At 35.5% G+C, this 22,653-nt stretch overlaps 1 protein-coding gene across 4 annotated transcripts in view; it reads right to left on the bottom strand.

Moving 5' to 3' along the window:
- fam184ab (family with sequence similarity 184 member Ab) overlaps positions 1-22,653 on the bottom strand; it is a 250,893-nt gene that overhangs the window by 102,386 nt on the left and 125,854 nt on the right. For 2 of the 4 annotated variants that reach the window (XM_678210.10, XM_005170195.6), the window contains exons 8-10: positions 19,489-19,650; positions 18,214-18,335; positions 7,646-7,796 (exon numbers count right to left, since the gene is read on the bottom strand). In XM_678210.10, the coding sequence (XP_683302.2) occupies positions 7,646-7,796; positions 18,214-18,335; positions 19,489-19,650 (435 nt within the window). Of the gene's footprint in view, positions 1-4,327; positions 6,478-6,555; positions 7,797-18,213; positions 18,336-19,488; positions 19,651-22,653 lie in introns of those variants that run through there. The other 2 variants (XR_012396026.1, XR_012396027.1) reach the window with 2 other exon arrangements.

Here is a 22,653-nt window from a genome sequence, read left to right as displayed (position 1 = left end):
GCGCTCGAAAAGTCAGAGGACTGCTTTAATCTTTCACTCACTTGTTCTTAGTAATTTTAGCGAACACCTCAGATACTGTTGGCTGGTTCCTGTTGGTTGTGCCTCTTTTTTACGGACGCCATTATAACAACACAGATCACTGCCTATTCACGAGTCCCGCAGAAAAAGTGATTGACAGCTGGTAATTATGTGTGTATCCTGCCTTTATTCATTTACTGTATGATTTGTTTATGGATAAAACAAAGACCATGCAGGTCAGGTAGTTTAAACGGTAGGCTACAAATAATTAATTGGTCATTCATTAATTATTCATAATCGAATCGAATCGTGCCTTTAGAATCGAAAATGAAATCGAATCGAGGATTTGGAGGATGGTGACACCCTTAGTAAATGTAGATTAAAATTACATTTACAAATACATTAAAATATCTCATTATAAAAGATGACATGAAATAAGCAACTACACATCAAACTATTTTTACACATCAACTATATTTAGTATATTTATATACTGTATATAGCCAAACTAAAAGACATAAAAGAAATAAACTTTCTGCACAAGAAACAAATATTATAGGAAACACTGTGAAATTTCATTGCTCTGTTAAACAACACTTGGGAAATATTTGAAAAAGGATTAAACATGAAATGAAACATACAGTACTTATTCTGACCCATACTTATATATAACAAAGGATATAAAAGAACAAGAGGTCTTGGCTGAAGTCTCGTCTCTATACAAAGCTTGATCAGAAATTGTTATGATGCTGCTAGCATGTTCTTTTACTAGCTTAATTTAAAAGAACTCACCACAGAGTCTCTAATACTCTCATCTCTAGGTGTTGTTCGGGTCGCTTCTTCAAGCCATGCAAAAAACCGTAAGATTGAATGCTTGGAAATATAATGGTGCCCCTTCTCAATACGCCTCATGATCTGAGACATCAATAACTAGCGTAGCTTAAATGGTGTGAGAAGAGTTATGCTCTACACTGAGGGAAAAGTGATTGCCTGAGGACCCTGTGGTTTTCAGTGGGTTTCGAATGGGGACTTGCATAAGGTCTCAAACAGAGAGCTTGAAATGTTTTCATCGCCTTGTCATTTTTCAGCCTGAGTTTTTTTTTCCCATCTGTAAAACTCTATTTCCACACTCTAGGCAAGGACAAGTAGACCATGGAAAAAATAATTATCTATAAAACAAAGTGCAGACATCAGGAGGTCACTGAACAGAGCTTAATTAAATATCTTGAAGAAGAAAAAAATCTGAATTGTTGCCTTGTAATCTTGTGATTAATGTTGAAAATTATTATTACATCCATCTAGAGAATATCTAATTGGTGAGCAGGTCTTGCAACATGCAGTTTAAATGCTATCTAACTAGTTATAATGTATGTAACAGATCAAATTTCCATTAAAAACTATTTTAATTCACATTTTTAATTTGGATTTATCAGAGGCTTTTTGAAAATAACAATATTTTTGTGAAAGGCCAATTACATTGCTTTGCGTGCATTTTGTTGCATGTTTCTGATGATAAATCCAGTGGAAGGTGCTGTCTATATTTTTTTGCGAATCTGAAATACGTTACTTAGGCTACAATTAGTTGTATGTTTCAGATACATGTCCTGATTTGACCTTATACACAGCGGCGCCTTGATTATAGATCACCAGCGAACCACTGACCTAAACCCCTCCCTAAAACCAACCAATAGTGTTTTCAAAAGCAAACATGAGAGAAAAGTGCACCATGGCCACAGTTTTACCTTGCTTTTGCATTGCTTTTATGTCTTTTGTGAAACTGTGCTTCACTGGACTTGAAGTTTTTTTTCCCTCTCCGCTGTCGCCACTGCCTCGCATGGTTCAGGATTGGTAGAGCTACGCATCGATGAATTGGCTCTTCAGTGTTTGAACTCTCAGTAATGATTAAATCACACTGAACTGAGCTAAACTGAACTGAACTGAACTTAAACACTAAAACCTGAACCACACTGTTCTAGTTACTATGACCATTTGTGTGAAGCTGCTTTGACACAATCTACATTGTAAAAGCGCTATACAAATAAAGCTGAATTGAATTGAATTGAACCCTGAGTGCTCTGCATCACATGTACAAGGCAAAGTGAGCTATTGAGCAATTTGGCCACATCAGAAAAGTTGCCCATTTGGAGATAGACACGTTAGGCAAATGATTTCAATAAGCTACAAACCATAGACACCATTAAGTAGTTTTGTGTTATTTACTTGGTGTTATGCAAAGAACTTAATCGTTTTTTTTTTTTTTTTTCTCGTTAATATGTCCCTATAAATATCATTATTGTAAAAAGGATCAAAGTTAGCACCATACTGCCTCGTAGCAATCATTTTATTCAGAAACTGTAGTCAAACAAATATTTACGAATATGTATATTCATAAGCCTGTGCTTTAACACAGTGAGCTTGTGTTGCCATTTTCTGCTCGTATTTGTTTTTCAAAATTTTCACCTTCGGTAATTATTAAGATAATGTAGTTTCTTTGTTAACATTTGCTTTCCTATTTTTACTTCATATATTGTAAAGAACTGCTTTAGTTTGAGAGTAGGCTCGCTATTTCACCAAGGTTGACTTGCTTTAAAATGTCTGGGTTCACCATTTGTAAAGAATGTGGCAGATACTCATTCATGATCCCACCGCCAGAATATAAACTGTGTGTTTTCTCTGTGGTAGTTCTGATCACCATCGCATATCAACCCACTATGTAGACATTCTTGTTGCGGACTATTTCCAGTTCACTGCCTTACCGAGAGTTTCTTTATCATTGTGTTTGCCTCATCGTTATGATCTATTGTCTGCCGGTTGACCACTGTTTCTTTGGATTTTGGACTCAGTTTGCTTGCTTGTATTGGACTGCCCTAACATTTGTATTGACCTTGCCCGTTTCCGACTACGCTTCCAGCATCTGGATTTTCATTGTATTCATGCCTTTGCTGATGGCTCCCTCACACCATTGTTATATATTCACCACAAACCTGAATATATCATGTTTAGAAAAAAACGTGTGTTGACAGAGCTGGGCTAATATGCTCATACTTCTTCATTCTTATAAGAACTCTGCTGCTTTTTATACTAACTGGAGATGATTTGGCTTACTTTGCATTACAATATTTTAGCTTCAAGATCATGAATACATATCCTTTATGGATTGGACATTAAGATATAATTAAACAGATATATTTTTTTTCTCAAATGAAAGACTTTAATTAAATAGCCACGTTCCAGGAGTAAAATAGTTTTCTAAACAGTATTACTTCAAGTAGAGATTTTGTGGAGGGGTGCCCAACGTTTTTCTTATAAAGGGCCAAAAACCAAACTTGATTGAAGCTAGTGAACCAAAGGTAAACATAGGTGGGGCAAATTACCGTGGGTAATTTCCTAATTTTTTTTAATAATGTTTAAAAATGACTAGAAAACATTGCTTTATATTAACTAAAACAGTATTTTTTAGAATGTAATACGTGCAATAAACGTATTACAGTATAAACAAAACAATCTAATTTATAACATAATTAGACTAGTTTTTGCCCTGATTTGCCTGCTGATGTCTTCTGCATAGTCTTCTATCCGTCGAGTGACAGTATGTACATTTAAAAAAAATCAGATTCATTAACATTTGATTGAAACATTTAATTTCAGTTTGCTTTTCTTTGTAGCTTAACCATAACACAAACCAAAAATTCATCATACTATCCTCTCAAATGGAATGGTGGGCCAAATCAAAGGCTATAATGGGGATAACTTTTGCACGCGAGCCCTACTTTTGACACTGGTCTCTGTTTTTTTGGATTAGTATTGTTCATTAGGCCAAGAAGGGATAAAATTGTATACGTAACAATAGCCCCTTTCACACAGTGATACCAGTAAATATCTGGAAAATTTCCAGAACGACTTTACCGGTATATTCAAAAAAGCGCTGTTCACACAGGCGAGGACGTTACGGAAATTTTCCGGAAAAGAGCATTCACACATCCATTCCAAAATACCGGTAAATTCTGACATCATTCACCACAAATGAGCTTTAAACGGCTGCGCTTGTATTTGTAAACATTTGACTAAATTACAAACTCTGTGGATGATCAATATTGTGAACAACTTTCGCAGGATCACTTTCGCACGTGATCTGACTAACTTCTAGCAGCTAAATGTGTCTGGAAAAATATTCAAAGGCTTTTATTCTCACAAACCGCGTGGACGTAAATGCGTCTGACTGTTGTGATTGGCTAAAGCAGACGTCTCACGTCAGCACGTTCTAGACGTGCACGCGCTTATTACGGCAATCTTCCTTCTGCATTCACACAGCGCAGGATTCCGACAAATTGCCGGCAATGTTACAACTTTTCTTTCCGGAAAATAGCCAGAACGAATTTACCGGTATTTTCAAAAAGGACCTGTTCACACATACAACGGAAAGGTCTGTATGTGTGAGGTCGGTCTGTATGAAAATAAACTTGTTTCAAAAGTTAATTAAATCCTCCATGGGAAGCATTTACAGGGTAAAAACGAAGGTCCTATTACTGAGCCTTGCGCCTTGCTGAACTTGTGATTGATATTAAACCATGCATCAAATGAATAACTTTCTGCATCATTTTCGAGCCTACAGTATACAAAAACCTAAATTGTGCATAAATGATGTAAAATAATGTAAATAATACTGTAAACTTAGTTGAAGTGCTTTCAGTATTTTTATTTTATGCACTATAAGCAGCAATATACAGACTAAGTCATAATTTGTATTGTATACATCCAAAACAGTAAGCAAGATAAGGTTTTCAGCATTCCACTGAAAGAATTTACATACTATTTCCAGTGAATTTTTTAAAATGTTCAGTGAACTACTTAATTTCTTGCTTAATTATTTCACCATGGCCATCTCAGAGCTCTGTCAACATAATGCAATCTTTTACCCCATCCCAAAATAACAGACAGCTTCAAGAGCTAATAAATGAGTTCAGAAAAAAGTTTTAAAGGCCATATTTTAATTTAGAACTAATCAAATCACACAATTTTGTAAACAGCTTTATGTCTTTAAAAGCTGCCTTTTTGGGTCTGATTTGATTACTAAAACAACAAAAAAGCTCTATGCAGTTCCTGTCTGCACAGTACAAATGCAATAGTAGTCGAAAAACATAATCTAAGCAAGCAGAAATGAGAGTTCAGCATATAAAAAATGCACAGAGGGTAGCCCAAGGATATATCTGCAATAACTGTTAATATTAAAGTGCGGATGAGAGGTGGATTTTCAACTACTGTTACATTCCACTCACGTTTTATGAAGTGTCTTTGGAGTGTGCAGTTCAATAAAAAAACATGCATTCCTCATATAGAGTTCTTTGTCTGGAGTTAACTTGTAGCTATTTTGTGTTATTTTTCTGATAAACACTTCAAGCCAACAGATCTGCAAAAACTAACTGTGAGGTTTTCTGAATAATCCCTCCATCTGCTACTGGTCACATAAACACACATTGCCAGTTCATATTTAAAGAATTGGCTAAGCCAGTGTTGCTGAGTCGTCCTGCTCAAACAAACATAGCCTTGACAAATGTTTTGTAAGGCTATAAATGACTTTAACGTCTTTTTATTTTTTTTATTTGCTCACTTTTGTTTCATTGTTGAATAAAATTACTAATAATAATAAAATTACTATCCCAAACCCTACTTATAATTATAATAATACTTTAATAACTTAGTTAATTAGCAATATTGATTAATAAACATGAGAAAACAACACTAAAATAGTTAAAAGTAAATGTGAACAATGCCATAATTTAATCATTAGAAAAAAACATTGAATTAGGGGCCTGATAATAAAAACTAATTAGAAATGAAATAAAAATGTGAATTAAATATTGATCACAAAATTAATATTTACAGAACTGTATTCCTCAACAGATAAAACAAATAAATCTGTAGATATAAAAAGAGAAATTGTAAATAAATGCAATTATTAAGCACTTTATAATCACATATTAAATGTGCCATTTTTAAATGTTTCATTTTGAAATGGAAAATACTTATTTATTTATTTATTTATTCATTTTCTTTTCGGCTTAGTCCCTTTATTAATCAGGGGTCGCCACAGCAGAATGAACCGCAAACTTATCCAGCATATATTTTACGCAGCGGATGCCCTTCCAGCTGCAACATAGTACTGGGAAACATCCATACACACTCCATTGAGTTAGAAAAAGGTCTATACAGTAGATCGTTCTAGATTAATAAAATTAAATAGAAGTTTCAAATCTTATAGGGATAGTTCACCCCAAAAATGTTTGCTGTTAAGTCTGTACAATATGCACTGTATTTTAACATAGCAACTGCCTAGCAACACCTTAGCAACCACTTAAAACACCCTAGCAACCGCCTAGCAATGCTTTAGCTACCAGTCAGAACACCATAGCATAGCCTTAGCAACCACCTAGCAAACACTCCGATCACCTTAGTAACCGCCTAGGATTGACCGGCCCAACAATCACTTAAAACACTCTAGCAACCGCCTAGCAATGCTTTAGCTACCAGTCAGAACACCATAGCATAGCCTTAGCAACCACCTAGCAAACACTCCGATCACCTTAGTAACCGCCTAGGATTAACCGGCCCAACAATCACTTAAAACACCCAAGCAACCACCTAGCAACACCTTAGCAACCACTTAAAACACTCTAGCAATGTCATAGCAACCCCTCAGTACACCCTAGCAATGCCTTAGCAACCACCTAGAATCACTCGGAACACCCAAGCAACCATCTAGCAACACCTTAGCAATGACCTAGAACATCCTAGCAAGAGCCTAGCAAATACTCAGAACACCCTAGCAACCACTTAGAAACCACTTAAAACACCCTAGCAACTGCCTAGCAACCGCCTAACAACGCTTTAGCAACGGCTCAGAACGCCATAGCAATGCCTTAGCAACCACTCAGAACAACCTACTAACACCTTAGCAACCACTCAGAATACCATAGCAACCGTCTAGCAAAGCCTTAGCAAACACCTAGCAACTACCTACCAAACACTATGCAATGCCTTAGCAACCACCTAGCAATCACTCAGAACACAGAACCGCCTAGCAACACCTGGCGGGAAACTAATCTACACTGTTTTTCAGCCTTCCTAAAGCACATAAAGCACAGCTACTCTCTAAATAAAATCCATGTTAGCCATTTAGCAATGAAACTAGAGTCACAGAGCAGACAGAAGCCCTGCACATGATGCGAATTCGCGTCTATAGTGAAGTGAGTTAGTCACGCCAATAAAGTAAATTTGTTGCGCGAATGAAGCGAGTAAACTTAAAATAGTCCTGAGTCTATTTACACGCGAATAGCACAATTTATTCATGCAAAACGCATCTGGTGTGAACACAGGAAAACAAATATGCCGTTAATTTCATCACCCTCAGGACATTCAATAAGTATTGTGGGTTTTCTCCTCAGTAAAGCATTAAAGAAGATGTTTTAGCTGAAAATGTTGTCCTTGTTGATTTATGTAATCCGAGTAAACAGCCAGCAAATGATATATGAAATTCTCAGCTGTTTTACACAATTCTTGAGCAGCACAAATGATCCCAGACAGGTTTATGTCAGAATCAGAAATGTGTTTGCGCTACTGTGTTTCTGACCTGCTCCAGGAGATCCTCCACCTTCCTTTGCCAACTCTCTCTGGCCGAGCAGAGCTCCTGATCTTTATTCTGGGCCAGCTGGGTGAGCGCTGACCTTTTATCCTCTTCATGATCTTCACGCAGCTCCTCACGCAATTTCTTACACTCTTGCCTGTGAAAAACACACACACACACACAAAGATATACAATTAGTGCATTTACAAAACCAGTTATGCTTAATAAGCCAACAATGCAAAGGGGTCATTTTAAAATGTTTTCCTTTATTGAAAAAAAAAAAAATCAGGTAACACTTTAGCTTAGGCCAACAAAGCCATTAACTAACACTACTAGCTTAATTAATAACTAATTAGCTGTTTATTAATAGTAAGGTAGAAGTTGGGTTTAGGCTTTGGGTAGGATTAGGGATGCAGAATGAGATCATACTTCATAATGGTAACACTTCACAATAAGGTTCATTAGCTAATGCATTTACTAACATGAACTAATCATGAACAACACTTGTACAGCATTTATTAATCATAATTGAACATTTACTAATGCATTATTAACATTTAAGTCCATGCGTGTTAACATTAGATAACGCACCATGAGTTAACATGAACTAACAATGAACAAGTGTATTTTCATTAACTAACGTTAACTAACATGAACAAATACAGTAGTAAATGTATTGTTCATTGTTTGTTCATGTCAGTAAATACATTAATTAACATTAACTAATGAACCTTATTGTAAAGTGTGATCTTCATAACTAATAATGAACTGTTAATATCTTAATAACAGTCAAGTAATAAACCAGTAGTTATTAGCATGAATTGTGACCTAAACTAAAGTATTACAGTCTTTAACTGTTCATTAGGAGTTATAAAGTGTGATCTAATTCTGCATCCCTAATCCTACAAAAACTGTAACAAAAAACAAAAACTGTAAAAATATGTAACTTCCGGGACGTATTTTGCGGCCTTCAGAAACGTCTACGGGACTACGTTTTCAGAATGAGCCTGGGTTGAGATATTTTGAAGAAAGCTGAAAACCTGTAACCACTGACTTCCATAGTAGAACAAAACATATTGTACATAGTATGGAAATCAATGGGATCCCCTTCGGATGGGGAACTTCAATGCTATTGGTGGATTTTAACTAGAATCCACGAATGGGAGATTTCGTTTCAGAAAGCCAATTGTCTGAAAGAGTATGGAACGGGCCAATGAATGCCAATGAATTCCCAGCTCGACCGTCTGCCGCCGCATATACCCACTCTGGACCGGGAGACACTCGTTCGCTCGAATTCGCTGTAGTCAGCAAGAGGAACCCTCATCGACTCGATCAGAAGGCTGAAAGTCTCTGAAGCAAAAAGGATAGCGAATGCTTGCTCCACCTGTGCTTATATGCGGAGATAATTGGCAATGAAGCACACGTGCGCAAGCTTACGCTGCCAATTCATTGGCATTCATTGGCCCGTTCCATACTCTTTCAGACAATTGGCTTTCTGAAACGAAATCCCCCATTTGTGGATTCTAGGTAAAATCCACCAATAGCATTTCCGTTTCCCTCCTCGGGGAACGAGGGTTACTTTAGTAACCAGAGCGTTTCCTGCTTTCTTCAAAATATATTTCTATACATGCAGGCACAACATGTTTTGCCATGTGAGAACTTTTTTATGCCATTTTCGCCCATTTGCTGAAGTTTTTTTTCCCTCACCACCGTTACCACTGGCTTGCATAGTTGGGACTTGTAGAGCTGCACATTGATGGATTACTTTTCATTGTTTGGACTCCCAGCAGTGAATATTAAAACACATTGAGGTCCCACTTTATATTAAGTGGCCTTAACTAATATATACTTACATAGAAATTAATAGTTAGTTACAATGTACTAATTGTGTAAATGCATGTATTTACTGTGTACTTATGCCTGATTAAATACATGTATGTAATTTCATCTGTAATTACATTTGTAAATACACTGTTGACCATCCCTTACACCTTAACCTACCCTTAAACCTACCCATACCACCAAACCTGTCCATAACCCAACCTCTATCCCAACTCAAAAGCACCACAAGTGTTCTCAAATACATTATAAACACAGTAAGTACATTGTATTTATTTTTTTGATAAGTACATAGTAGTTAGGGACACTTAATATAAAGTGGGACCCACATTGAACTGAACTGAGCTAATCAAAACTGAACTGAACTTAAACTCCGAAAAATGAACTACACTGTTTCAATTCACTCTAATATTCTATGTGAAGCTGCTTTGACACAGTCTACATTGTAAAAGCGCTATACAAATAAAGATGAATTGAATGTATGTATACATTGCTTGCAAATTCGCTAAAACAGCTAATGCCTAGTTCAGACTGCGTGATTTTAGCCCCGATTTTGGCTCGCCGACAGGTTTTGAGAAATCGCCGACAAATGCCTGAAATCACAGGCAAATCGCTGCTCGTGCACGTGAGTGATAATCACAAAGTATGAACTTTCAAAGACGCGATCTGAGAGAATCACCGATGCCGTTGAGATATTTGGCATGCTAAATATCTGGAGCTGTCGGCGATTCAAATCATGCCGTGTGAATTGAGTTTTGACTGAAAATAACATCAGCCATCGCCTACAGCCAATGAGAGAGCAGCTTTCACTTGTGTGTGCGTGTGTGTATGCCTGCTGCAGGCCAGCGGAAGGCTGGGGGAGAAGTTAAAAACGCTCTTTTTCGGTTTATTTGGACCCACGAAATGGAGGAAAAACTGGAGGAGGTTTGACAGGACTCAGGAGCAACCGTGTCTGTTTGACGTTTCATACAGAAAGAAATTAGTTTATTATCAATGTTGAGGAGAAATGGCTAATTCCCTTTAAACCCAGGTGAGCAAACATGTACATGTTCTACCCCATTAAAGGCTTCTTTCTCATTATGTAGTTAATAACAATAACAATAATTTTTTGGCTGTGAGACGTAGTTTAGACTAAGTTGTCGGCGATTCTTCCTATGGTAAAGTCATGCAATGTGAAAGTCCCTGTAGCCGATCCATCTTGCAGTGTAAACAAAGCAGCGACGAAACGCTAGCCCAGTGTGAAAACATCTGTGACAAGACTACTTTGAAAATCATGCAGTCTGAACTCGGCATTATGAAGATCACATCATTAATGAAAAAACAAAACAAACCTTTAGCGCAAACCAGATAAAGGAAAAACACAACAGATTTAGTTTTTGGCAATGCACACATCACCACACCAATACAGTGCATCATTTCGGGTCAGTGGTGTGTTGATCATTAATGGACTGTAAATGGAGCGGCTCCTCATTCGGCTCGCTCTGCAGATCTTTTAATGCTCCTGCGTTTCTCTGCTCCACAGCGGCGCAGGTCACAGAAGAGGTTAAATGCCACATTATGTGCTGTAATTGCAGGACGTCATGCGAGCGGCGCGCTGGGCTTGAATCTGTGCTTATTCAGCCTGTGCTGGAGAGACTGTTGCTAAAAACGGCCAAATAGCTGTCAGAGCTGAGCACCTCACATACTCACAAGACACTGTGGAAACCTTTTAAAGGTGTGAAATGCGTCTTAATTGCTGCTTAAGAGCAAATGGAAGCTGTAATGGGGGTTTGGACACCTTGAACGCCGCCTGAGACCACAGCAATGAGCACTGAGACTGTGAATGGAGTTATAAAAGCACATGCTGCTTTATCTACTCGTTTTTTGATGGCAAGAAATCTTTAATTGATTATCCACTGCAGAGAAGGATTGTATAATGTAAAGCTTTATTAAGGTTTGCTAGTGGACTTATTAAAAAACTAACGAACGTACAAGCTAACGAAAATAAAGTCAATATATACAAAGTAAATATTAATGATGAGAAGAATTAATGCGGAAGCAGCAGTGAAAATGCATATGCTGTTTTAAGATAATTTTGTTACACATTTTACTATATTTTATTGATATTTTTGCTTGCTATATTGGATTATTATGAAAAAGCAAATTAGCAAATTGTATTATGATGTGAAAAAAACAAAACAAAACACAAAAATAAAAATTAAACACAAAAACAAAATAAAATTAAATACATGATTAAAAAATTACTATGAAATGAATTACAAAAAATTAAATTAAGTTAAATTAAATACAAATAATACAATTAAATTAAATACATAAAATAAAAAAACATTTTAATTAAATTAAATACAAAAATAAAATATAATTAAGTTAAATTAAATACAAAAATGTAATAAAATAAAAATAATACATAAAAAATGTTATTAAATAAAACTAAAATTTAATTAAATACAAAAATACAAAAAAATAAATAAATGAAAATTAAAATAAATTAAATTAAAAAAGTTAAATTAAAGTAAATACATAAATTAAATTATATTACAGTTTTTCTTCATTGGTTTGGCTCATTTCTTGAAACAAAAATTACATTCCCAAAACTCTAAGATCATTTGGCAGAACAGTGGTAAAGTTTAGCACAACACTATAGCTCACTTGCAAGAGCTCATCCCTTTCCCAAAAACAGTTCACTCATTGTGTAAGCACTGCAGGTCAAAATGTTTAGATGTTTTGTCATTATGGCACAGGACCACTAAAACATCCCTCATGTCCACCTTACAATCTTAGCCCTGTCCTTCATTGACAATGGTCACTATACTGTTTTGTCTAGCTAACAGAATACAATTGTGTATAAAAATGAAAAAATAAAAAAAGGATTTTAGGTTAAGTGAAGCCTCCAAGGTTTGACGTCAAACACTGCACTCATACTGAAATGGTAACTCTTTTTTCATTGTAATGATCAACCACACACAAAGTAACTTCCATATATCAAAGCAAAAATCGATTAAAAAAAACGATAAAATAAATAGCTGTAATAAATTGAAATGTTTCAAGGATTCACCTACTGTATGGTATTCATGGTATTATGGTCTTGACTAATTTTGACAATTGAACAGACTATTGTGCATGTAATGACAAATACAATGAAATGACGCTGACACATTTTAAAGAAAACAACCATTAGACTACCGATCATCTTAGATCAACAAGATCTATTCACTTGGAAATTGTGCTAAATGTAGGCTATCTGTACTTAATCATTTGCAAAGACGTACTTAGACATTTGCAATCTGATGAAATGAATGAGAAATTTAATACTGTTGTGAACAATTGCCAAGTGTTTTGGAGGTTTGTCCATGTTGTTTTGAGAATTTAATCTCTGTTTTAAGAAATGAGCCAAACCAATGGAGAAAAACTGTAAATATAACACAAAAATAAAAATAAAATTAAATTAAATGAAATAAAAATAATATTACGAAGATGAAGAAAAAGAAAAATTACAAAGCGACAAGTCTGAAATAATTCCAAACCCATTGCTCCTCTTCTAATTGAAAAGTGCTTTTTTTCAGACATCTGGGGAAATGTTAACGCAGTTCTCTCCAAAAATATAGTCATAAGTAATAAACAAAAACAAAAGCGCAGACTCATGGTGTGCATTATGAGAGTAGCTGCGGAATTAACCGGCGCTTCTGCTGAGCGTGGCTTTATCACTTTATGTACTCTAACACAGAGTTCATTTGTCTTCATAAATGATCTCAGTGCAAAGCTGTCAGTCCAGCTAACAAAACAGGCGTAAACAGTTTTGATTTGTTGCAGGCTTGCGATCTCCAGACGGCGCTGCCTCGAAGCGGACCATCCATCTGGAGTCTGATGAAGTTCATTGTGTCGCGCAGCTGCGAGTGTCGATGAACAACACACATGCAGGAGTTCAAAAAGATGTCACTGACGGTTCTGATTGTAAAAATGCAAGAGTCTGTGTATGATGAAGCGTGATGAACAAACCCTAAACATGCAGTCTGCTAAACATTTGTCCGGATATATTTTCCAGCATTGTTAAAGGAAGGCAATTATTATTACATTGTTAAAGGAAAACATTATTTTCCATTCAAGTCAGCTTTTAAACAAGTGTTACACAAGGCTCAATATTACGGCTGCTACACTTCAGCATGCACTTGAATGATTAACTTAAAGTGTGTCAACAGCGTAACATTATAACGTATGCTGTGGATACAGTAAAAATGTTGAAGAGGTTACAAAAAAGTTAAAAGATAGTTTAACAAAAGAAATAACATGGCATAATTGGTGTTATCTAAAATTAAATGTGTAAAAACAGCATGCTTGTTCTTCTCAAAAGGATAAAGTTGATATAAAGCAGGATGTCAGGAAAGAAATGACAAGTTGCTTATGGAATATAAATGCTTCTGGGTTTATCTGGACTGTTGTCTTGGTTTAAAAACACATTAAAAAGGTATGTAACAAGGTACAATTTTATGTAGTTAGTTTTAGATTTATTATAATTATTTTTGTTTTTTAGAAATTCTATATAAAATGAGACTGCAAATATATACTCATCGGCCACTTTATTAGGAACACATGCCCAACTGCTTTTTAACACATATTTCTAATCAGACAATCACATGGCAGCAACTTAACGCATTTAGGCACGTAGACATGGTCAAGATAGTCTGTTGCAATTTAAACCGAGCGTCAGAATGGGGAAGAAAGGTGATTTAAGTGAACGTGACACTTTGAACGTGGCGTGATTGTTGGTGCCAGACGAGCTGGTCTGAGTATTTCAGAAACTGTTGATCTACATGAATTTTCACGCACAACCATCTCTAGGGTTTACAGAGAATTTAGAATTTGGGCACAAATGCCTTGTTGATGCAAGAGGTCAGAGATTGACCAGAATGGTTAGCTCATAGAAAGGCAACAGGAACTCAAATAACCACTCATTACAACTGAGATATGCAGAAGAGCATCTCTGAACACACAACACCTAAAACCTTGAGGTGGATGGGCTACAGCAGCAGAAGATGGTGCAGATGGTATCAACGGTGCAGGCTGGCGGTGGTGTAACAGTTTGAGTGATATTTTTTTGGCACACTTTGGGCCGATTAGTACCAATTGAGCATCGTCTCAACACCACAGACTACCTGTGTATTGTTGCTGACCATGTCCATCCCTTTATGACCACAGTGTACCCATCTTCTGATGGCTACTTCAGGCTGGACAATGCACCATGTCATAACGCGCTAATCATCTCAGACTAATTTCTAAAACATGACAATGAGTTCACTGTACTCAAATGGCCTCCACAGTCACAGTTCTCAATAAAATAGAGCAACTTTGGTATGTGGTGGAACAGAAGATTCGCATCATGGATGTGCAGCCGACAAATCTGCAGCAACTGCTTGATGCTATCATGTCAATATGGACCAAAATCTCTGAGGAATATTTCCAGTATCTTATTGTATCTATGTCACAAGGCAGTTCTAAAGGCAAAAGGGGGTCCAACCCGGTACTGGTAAGGTGTACTTAATAAAGTGGCCGGTGAGTGTAAATAAATAAATAAAAGTTCTATGACTCTCTATCATATCAATTATCGTTTGAAAAGTGGTCTAACGCAAAATCTACAGTTTTAAAACCTTTGGAATTATTATACAAACCAGCACTATGGTATGTAAAAGGTAAAATTTAACGAAGTTTTTAGAAACTCTATATAAAATGAGACTAAAAAAATAATAATAATAATAATAAAAAAATAAACAAATAAATAAATAAGGGGTGACAGTGGCTCAGTAGTTAGCACTGTTGCCTCACAGCAAGAAGGTCGCTAGTTCGAGTCTCGGCTGAATCAGTTGGTGTTCTCTTCATGTTTGCGTGGGTTTCCTAAGGGTCTGTGTAAAACATATGCTGGATAAGTTGCCGGTTCATTCCGCTTTGGCGACCCCTGATGAATGAAGGGACTATAAACTGAAGGAAAATTAATAAATAAAAGAATAAATAAAAAAAAAAAATTGACTCTCTCATATCAATTATCATTTGACAAGGTTGTCTTATCAAAATCTAGTTTAAAAATCTAAAGCTATTCATTTAATCTGTTAAAATCATACTCTATATCGCAATATCAACGTCAAACAGAAGGCTGAAGTGCTAGATCACAGGTGTCAAACTCAGTTCTAAAAGGGCCGCAGCTCTGCACAGTTTAGTTCCAACCCTAATTAAACACACCTGATCAAACTTATTGAGTCCTTCAGGCTTGTTTGAAACCTACAGGTAAGTGTGTTGGAGCAGGGTTGGAACTAAACTGTGCAGGGCTTCTGCCCTCCAGGATTTGAGTTTGACACCCCTGTGCTAGATGATGTCATAATAAAAATAAAGGATTGGTTCTCATTGGCAGAAGTGAGAAATTGCAAGTTTTGAGCTTGTATGCTCCAAAACAGACAAAATCATACAGATAATAATAAATAATTACAGTGCTCAGCATATATGAGTACACCCCATTTTGAAAATGAATATTTTTATCCATTTCTCAGTGTATATGGGTTATATATATATAGTCACATCTTTAGAAATGGAAAGATAATACATTTAAATTCATGCAAAATATTATAGATATTTCAACAAAACGATATATATTTTTGTTTCTCTTGATTTTTTCTATTTTTGACATTTTTATTTAATATTTTTCCATAATACAAATTTGGGCTACTCATTTTTGAACCATTTTTGTAAGTTATTTTGTTAGATTAGCTCCAGATTTGGCTTCAGTGTTGACTAAACTAAGGTATATGCACAAATGTAATATTGTAAAGCAGTAGTTGTTGGTGTGTGTGTGGGGGGGGAGGGGTACTCATATATGCAGCGCACTGTATAGAATAGATAACCTCAAGACTAACATATTACAACAATTTCTCTTTTAAAAGAGTTTTTTTGGGGGAGGTTAGCAAAACTATGAGCCCACAAAGAGGCTGAAATGTTCTTAATGGCCTTTGTTTTAGAGCAGCTTAGGCTTATCCTAATGAGCTATTTGTCTTTTTTGAAGGCACATGATATTAAACAGTGGTTGTAAGCATTGCCGATAATGAATTAGGCAGGCAGGGCTTTCTGAAGCAACGCCAAACACTTACAGCAGTCAGGGGCTTTATAGGGAGTATAAGTCATCAGTGAGCTTGGCAAGAGTGAAAGAAGAGAAAGAAGAGACGCGTACTGCATGTTGGCAAACTACTTAACGGATAGTTCACTCACAAATGAAGAAAAATCTGTCGCTGTTTACTCTCCTCCTGCTGTCGTAGAAAATAATGAGCAAGATATTCCTGAAAAATCCTACTTTAATCAGTTACTTAGTGCTAGTTTTAAATAAAATACAGCTATCTTAGACCTTTCCATCTTAGACCTTTCCATATCTTTGCATTTTCAAAATACAAGTTGATACAAGCTGTGAAAATAAAAATAAATAAATAAATGAAAATAAGCCTTTGTAGTATATTTGGACTATAACCCTAGGCATAATATTTATAAAACATGCCTCAGATGGTATTTTTGGAAGCACATTGCACATTTATACTGATAATTTTAATAAACATGTCAAAAACAAACAAATAAATAAATAAATAAAATTAAATAAAAAATAACATAATAAATAAACACACAGTTCAATAATAATAATAATAATAATAATAATAATAATAATAATAATAATAATAATAACAATAACAATAACTACAACAACAATATTATTATTTTATAAACTTATATTAACTAATATTAATTATTATTATTATTTATTTACTTTATATTAAAATGTAAAATATAATTATAATAAAAAATATATTATTAATACATTTTTATTTGCACTTTTACTTTTTTATTTACTGCACGATACATTTTTAAAATGAATAATTTTAAAAGTATATTTTCACATCTGCTATATAAATAAGCAATATAAGACATTTTTTGTTGTTTATTTGACGATTTTAGCTTGGAATAGATTTTTAGATTTGTCGATAAGATTTGACGACATATAAAGACATTTTGCCACAATATTATAATAGTTATGTTTCCATCCACCAATTTTTCTCAATTCTTAAAAAATCTGAAAAAAAATCTGAGCAGGATACACTTTTTATTCGATAAGAAAAAAAAAATGCACATAAACTACGATGGAAACACTTTTCCCGAACAAATTCAAGTATGTGCATTAAAAAAGGTTAAGTGATTTTGTTATAAAAGATCATGTGATGATACAAATGTGTGTGAATGGACAAACCGGAAGGCTGAGCATACTGTAAAGCATCTGAAATGTTGTTTTGGTCATTCTAAAACGCCTGAACCATTTCAGTATTAGTGTTATTATATTATTATTTACCTCCAGAATAGTCAAGAGTGTCTGTGCTCTACGACTCATGCCTTCAAATGCCACCGCGCGCTCATTGCATGTCGGCATTGTACTTCTGAAGCGCAAGTCATTAATTTAATTAAAAGAGAAAATATTCATGCAGCTTCTCCAACCACTTTTTTACTTTTCATAATTGGTGCCATTTATTAAGGAAGTGATGATTTTGCTCGTTTGACTCATGACTTTGACTTGTTGGATGGAAACGTTGCTTAATTCTATACAATATTCCAGTTTTGGCCACACATTTAATTAGCATATTTGGATAGAAACAATGCTAATAATGGCTCTTATATACAACATGGAGGTGAGTACTTCCATTTAAAAAAAAAGCTGCTCATACCTGAGTGTCTCGGTCCACTTCAGCTCGAGCTCCAGGGCCATCTTATCCATTTTGAGCTTCTCCTCCTCTTTGATGGAGATGAGTTTGGCATCGTGCTGTTGTTTCTGAGTCTCCATCTCTCCCTGAGGACCATAACGAGAGCGAACATTAGCTATGATGAGCCATTAAGCACACGACCTGTAATTGTGAGGTCTGACGGGACGAGAGACAGGGCTACTTCTTCACAGCTATCCATCACAGCGAGGCCAGGAGATGAAAATCCATTTTCATTTGTCTTTTCCAGGACTGATTCATTATGCATGGTCACTCAGAGAGCCTGTGCTTCAGGTCAAGGAGAAGAGGTTTCTCTAATGAAGTGTCTTTGTCAAATGCAGGTGTGTGTGTAATTCAGAAGTGCAATGATGAACCCACTGCAGGTGTTTTTAGGATATTAATCTAATGGATAATAATGCTATTCAAGCATATTTGGACTACATTTACACTTGTTTTGTTTAAAGGTGAACCATCGCCAGCAAAAAGCCTGTTAATTTTGAGATTTTGGGTCTTCTTTTTTTTTTTTGCAGTGTAATGTAAAGAACACATCCAAAATACACTCTTGTGGTCTTCAAATTCTGTATGCACTACCTGACAAAAGCTTGTCACCTATCCATGGTTTAGGAACAACAAATAATAACTTGACTTCTAGTTGATAATTTGGTATCAGAAGTGGCTTATATGAAAGGCAAAGGCCTCTAGAAACCACTAGATATTCACCCTGAAGTCATTTGTCTTAACACAGTGCTTAAAATGGAAACAATACACAATACACACCAAATTCCACTTAGTTTCAGAAAAAATCTCTATCCACACTACATTATTGAAAATGCTAATAGTAGGCATTTGCTAACTAGTATAAAATAACTAGTATAAAAGTCACATTTATGTTGACAGCAAATCTTTTAAATCTTTAATTATCTGTGTTTAGAACAGAATAAATATCTAAAAATTAAAGTAACTATATGACTATATTACAAAATTGTATATAAGATTATAAAAAAACTGAATTACTGTATACTGTTTGCTACAACAACATCCGACTACTGTTAAATCGTGTTTAGAAAGTAACAATTAAGTTGCAAATAAATCATTAATTTTTTTTTTACCAGTATTCAGAATGACAGCAAGACACAAATCTAGAACTATACTTATACAATTACTGTAATAAGGCGCAGTGGAGTTATGTGACTTTGAAGTAAGTCTCATTATTTTGTGGAGTAATTGTGATTGGTAACAGACCTGAAGGGCCGTCAGAAGGTTGCTGGTCTCTCTGAGTCTGGCTCGTGTGGCGTCCAGCTCTTCTAGAAGCTTCTTCTGAGCGTCCTTCAGGTTGGAGATATGTCCCTCAGATGAGCCCAGTGTCTGCTCACCCTGCTTCACCAGCTCTTGGAGCCGACTCACCTGAAGAACACAAATTATTTGCTTTTGAGAAGAAAAAACAAACAAGCAAACCAAACTGCAACATTACAATGATCAGTGTTAAAAAAAACTTGGATGGATAGATGACAAATAGTATAATGATGGATAAAATAAAATAAATAAAATAAAATATAATATTCTAGTAGAAAAAATATATATAATTATTTGTAGCAATTTATTTTTCAAAATATTTGATAGTGATTGATAGTGATAGATTGACTAAACGATTGGATGGATGGATGGATGGATGGATGGATGGATGGATGGATGGATGGATGGATGGATGGATGGAATGACTAAATGTTTGGATGGATGGATGGATGGAATGACTTAATGATTGGATGAATGGATGGATGGATGGATGGATGGATGGATGGACGGATGGATGGATGGATGGACAAATGGATGGATGGATGGTTGGGTGGATGGATGGATGGATGGATGGATGGAGTGATAGAATGACTAAATGATTGGCTGGATGGATGGATGGAGTGATAGAATGACTAAATGATTGGCTGGATGGATGGATGGAGTGATAGAATGACTAAATGATAGGATGGATGGATGGATGGATGGATGGATGGATGGATGGGAGTGATAGAATGACTAAATGATTGGATGGATGGAGTGATAGAATGACTAAATGATTGGATGGATGGATGGATGGATGGATGGATGGATGGATGGGTGGATGGATGTAAAGACAGAAAAACAATGACTGGGTTAAAAATGATGGATGGATGATTTAAAAAAATTTGATTTATACAGTCATTTATTATTAACATGTACCTTATCACACACATTTCGAATACATTCATTTATTTTAAATAGTACATCTCTGAACTAATAATCAATCAATCAATCAATCAATCAATTCACATTTCATAGGAATTTATAGGATATCCCCTACAATTGGCATCCTAATCAAAATTCTGACGCGAATGATCTGAGATGCTGTTCATGGCATTGTTCATTGGTCTCACTCCAATAGAGCTGCTAATGCTAACATTGCTTCAAAACCAACAAACTTAATAAACAACTTGATTTAAAAAAAAAAATAAAAATAAATAAATAACTGCACACATAAGACAAAATTTGAATAATCACAGTTTTTTTATGAGACTCAATTATTTGGAAAACTTCATGCCTTTGGGTCAGAAGCATAGTTAAATGCTGTATATAGCCATTGATGTTTAGCTCTTGGAGAGTACAAACAGGCAATTAACAGTTGGACATTACCAGTTAAAATCTGCCTGGATTTTGGAACCTGCTAATTAATTAAACCAATTAATCAGCAAAATGACCAGCAAGAAAACTACAGCTTCAAACCACAGAGAGCAAGTTAAGGTAGATTTTCCACCTATTTCAGAGCTTCATTCCCATTTATGCTATGCAAGCTGTGATGGGGCTTATCAAGCATGACTCAAAAAGTAAATGGAACCTGGCTAAATTGAATGATAGGGTAATGATGGGTGATGCTGCATCTCCTCAGGGGTCTCCCTGGCCCGTTTGCAGCTGTGGCTATAGTTACATGGGACTCAAATTCATGTAACCAGGAGGCCATTAGAACACATTGAGACTAATGAGATGATAAACACACGACACTGAAATAAATCACCACCTCCCTCTGCTTCCGTGCCATTGTTTCTACCTGCTAAATCACTTTCACAGAGACACCTGAGCTCCTCACAAAAACAAAAAAACGTTTGAATGGATGGATGGTTAGAATGATAGAAATATGGATGGATATAAAGATGAATAGATGGCTGGATCTATGAATGTATGGATGAATGGATAGGTGTACATGAATGACACCTGAATGACGGAATGATAAATGGATGGAATTATAGAATGACAGAATGATGGGTGGATAGTTGAATGAATGGAGGGATGATGAATAAATGGATGTGTGGATGGATGAAAAGAATGATTGATTCGTGATTTGATGATTGACGATTTTGAGATTTTCATGATGTATAGAATGACTAAATAGAACAATGGATGGATGGATAGTATGACACAATTACAGATGGATATATAGATGAATAGATTGATAGATGGATAGAAAGACTGAATGACAAAATTATGGATGGATGGATGGATGAATGATAGATGGATGGAATGGTAGTGAATTACTGATAGGATGATAGAGGGGTGAAATGATAGAATGCTAAAATGATGAATGGATGAATAGAATAATAGACATTTTTATGAATGATTATATAGAATGACCAAATAGAACAATGGACGGATGGATGGATTAATGGATGGATAGAAATATTGAATGACAGAATGATAAATGGTTAGATGGATGGATGAATGAATGAATGAATGAATGAATGAATGAATGAATGACAGGTGGATTGATGCAATGACAGAACATTGGATGGATGGATGGATGGATGGATGGATGGATGGATGGATGGATGGATGGATGGATGAATGAATGAATGAATGGATGGATGGATGGATGGATGGATGGATGGATGGATGGATGGATGGATGGATGGATGGATGAATGAATGGATAGGTGGGTGAGTTGATGGATGGATCAATGGATGGAACAATAGATGGACAGATGAATTGATGGAATGACAGAACAAAAGATGGATGAACGGATGGATGGATGGATGGATGGATGGATGGATGGGTGGATGGAACAATAGATGGACAGATTAATTGAATGATGGATGGAATGACAGAACAATGGATGGATGAATGAATGAATGAATGAATGAATGAATGAATAGACTGATTGAATGCTAGCAATTTTCATGGATGAATGAATAGAATGATAGATGTACAGTTTGATGTGCAGTAGATAGATGTAAAGAAAGACAAAATGACAGATTAATGGATGGATGGAATGATAGAATGATGGATGGATAGATGGATGATTGTATGGATAGATGGATGGATGAATGAATAGAATAGAATGATAGAAATGTTCATAGAATAATGAATAGAGTTTCCAAATAGAACAAT

The sequence above is a fragment of the Danio rerio genome, chromosome 20, assembly GCF_049306965.1.
Source record: "Danio rerio strain Tuebingen ecotype United States chromosome 20, GRCz12tu, whole genome shotgun sequence".
NCBI classification, from domain to species: Eukaryota; Metazoa; Chordata; class Actinopteri; order Cypriniformes; family Danionidae; genus Danio; species Danio rerio.
The sequence above is the reverse complement of the archived record's forward strand: the minus strand, read 5'-3'. Positions and strand labels throughout refer to the sequence as shown.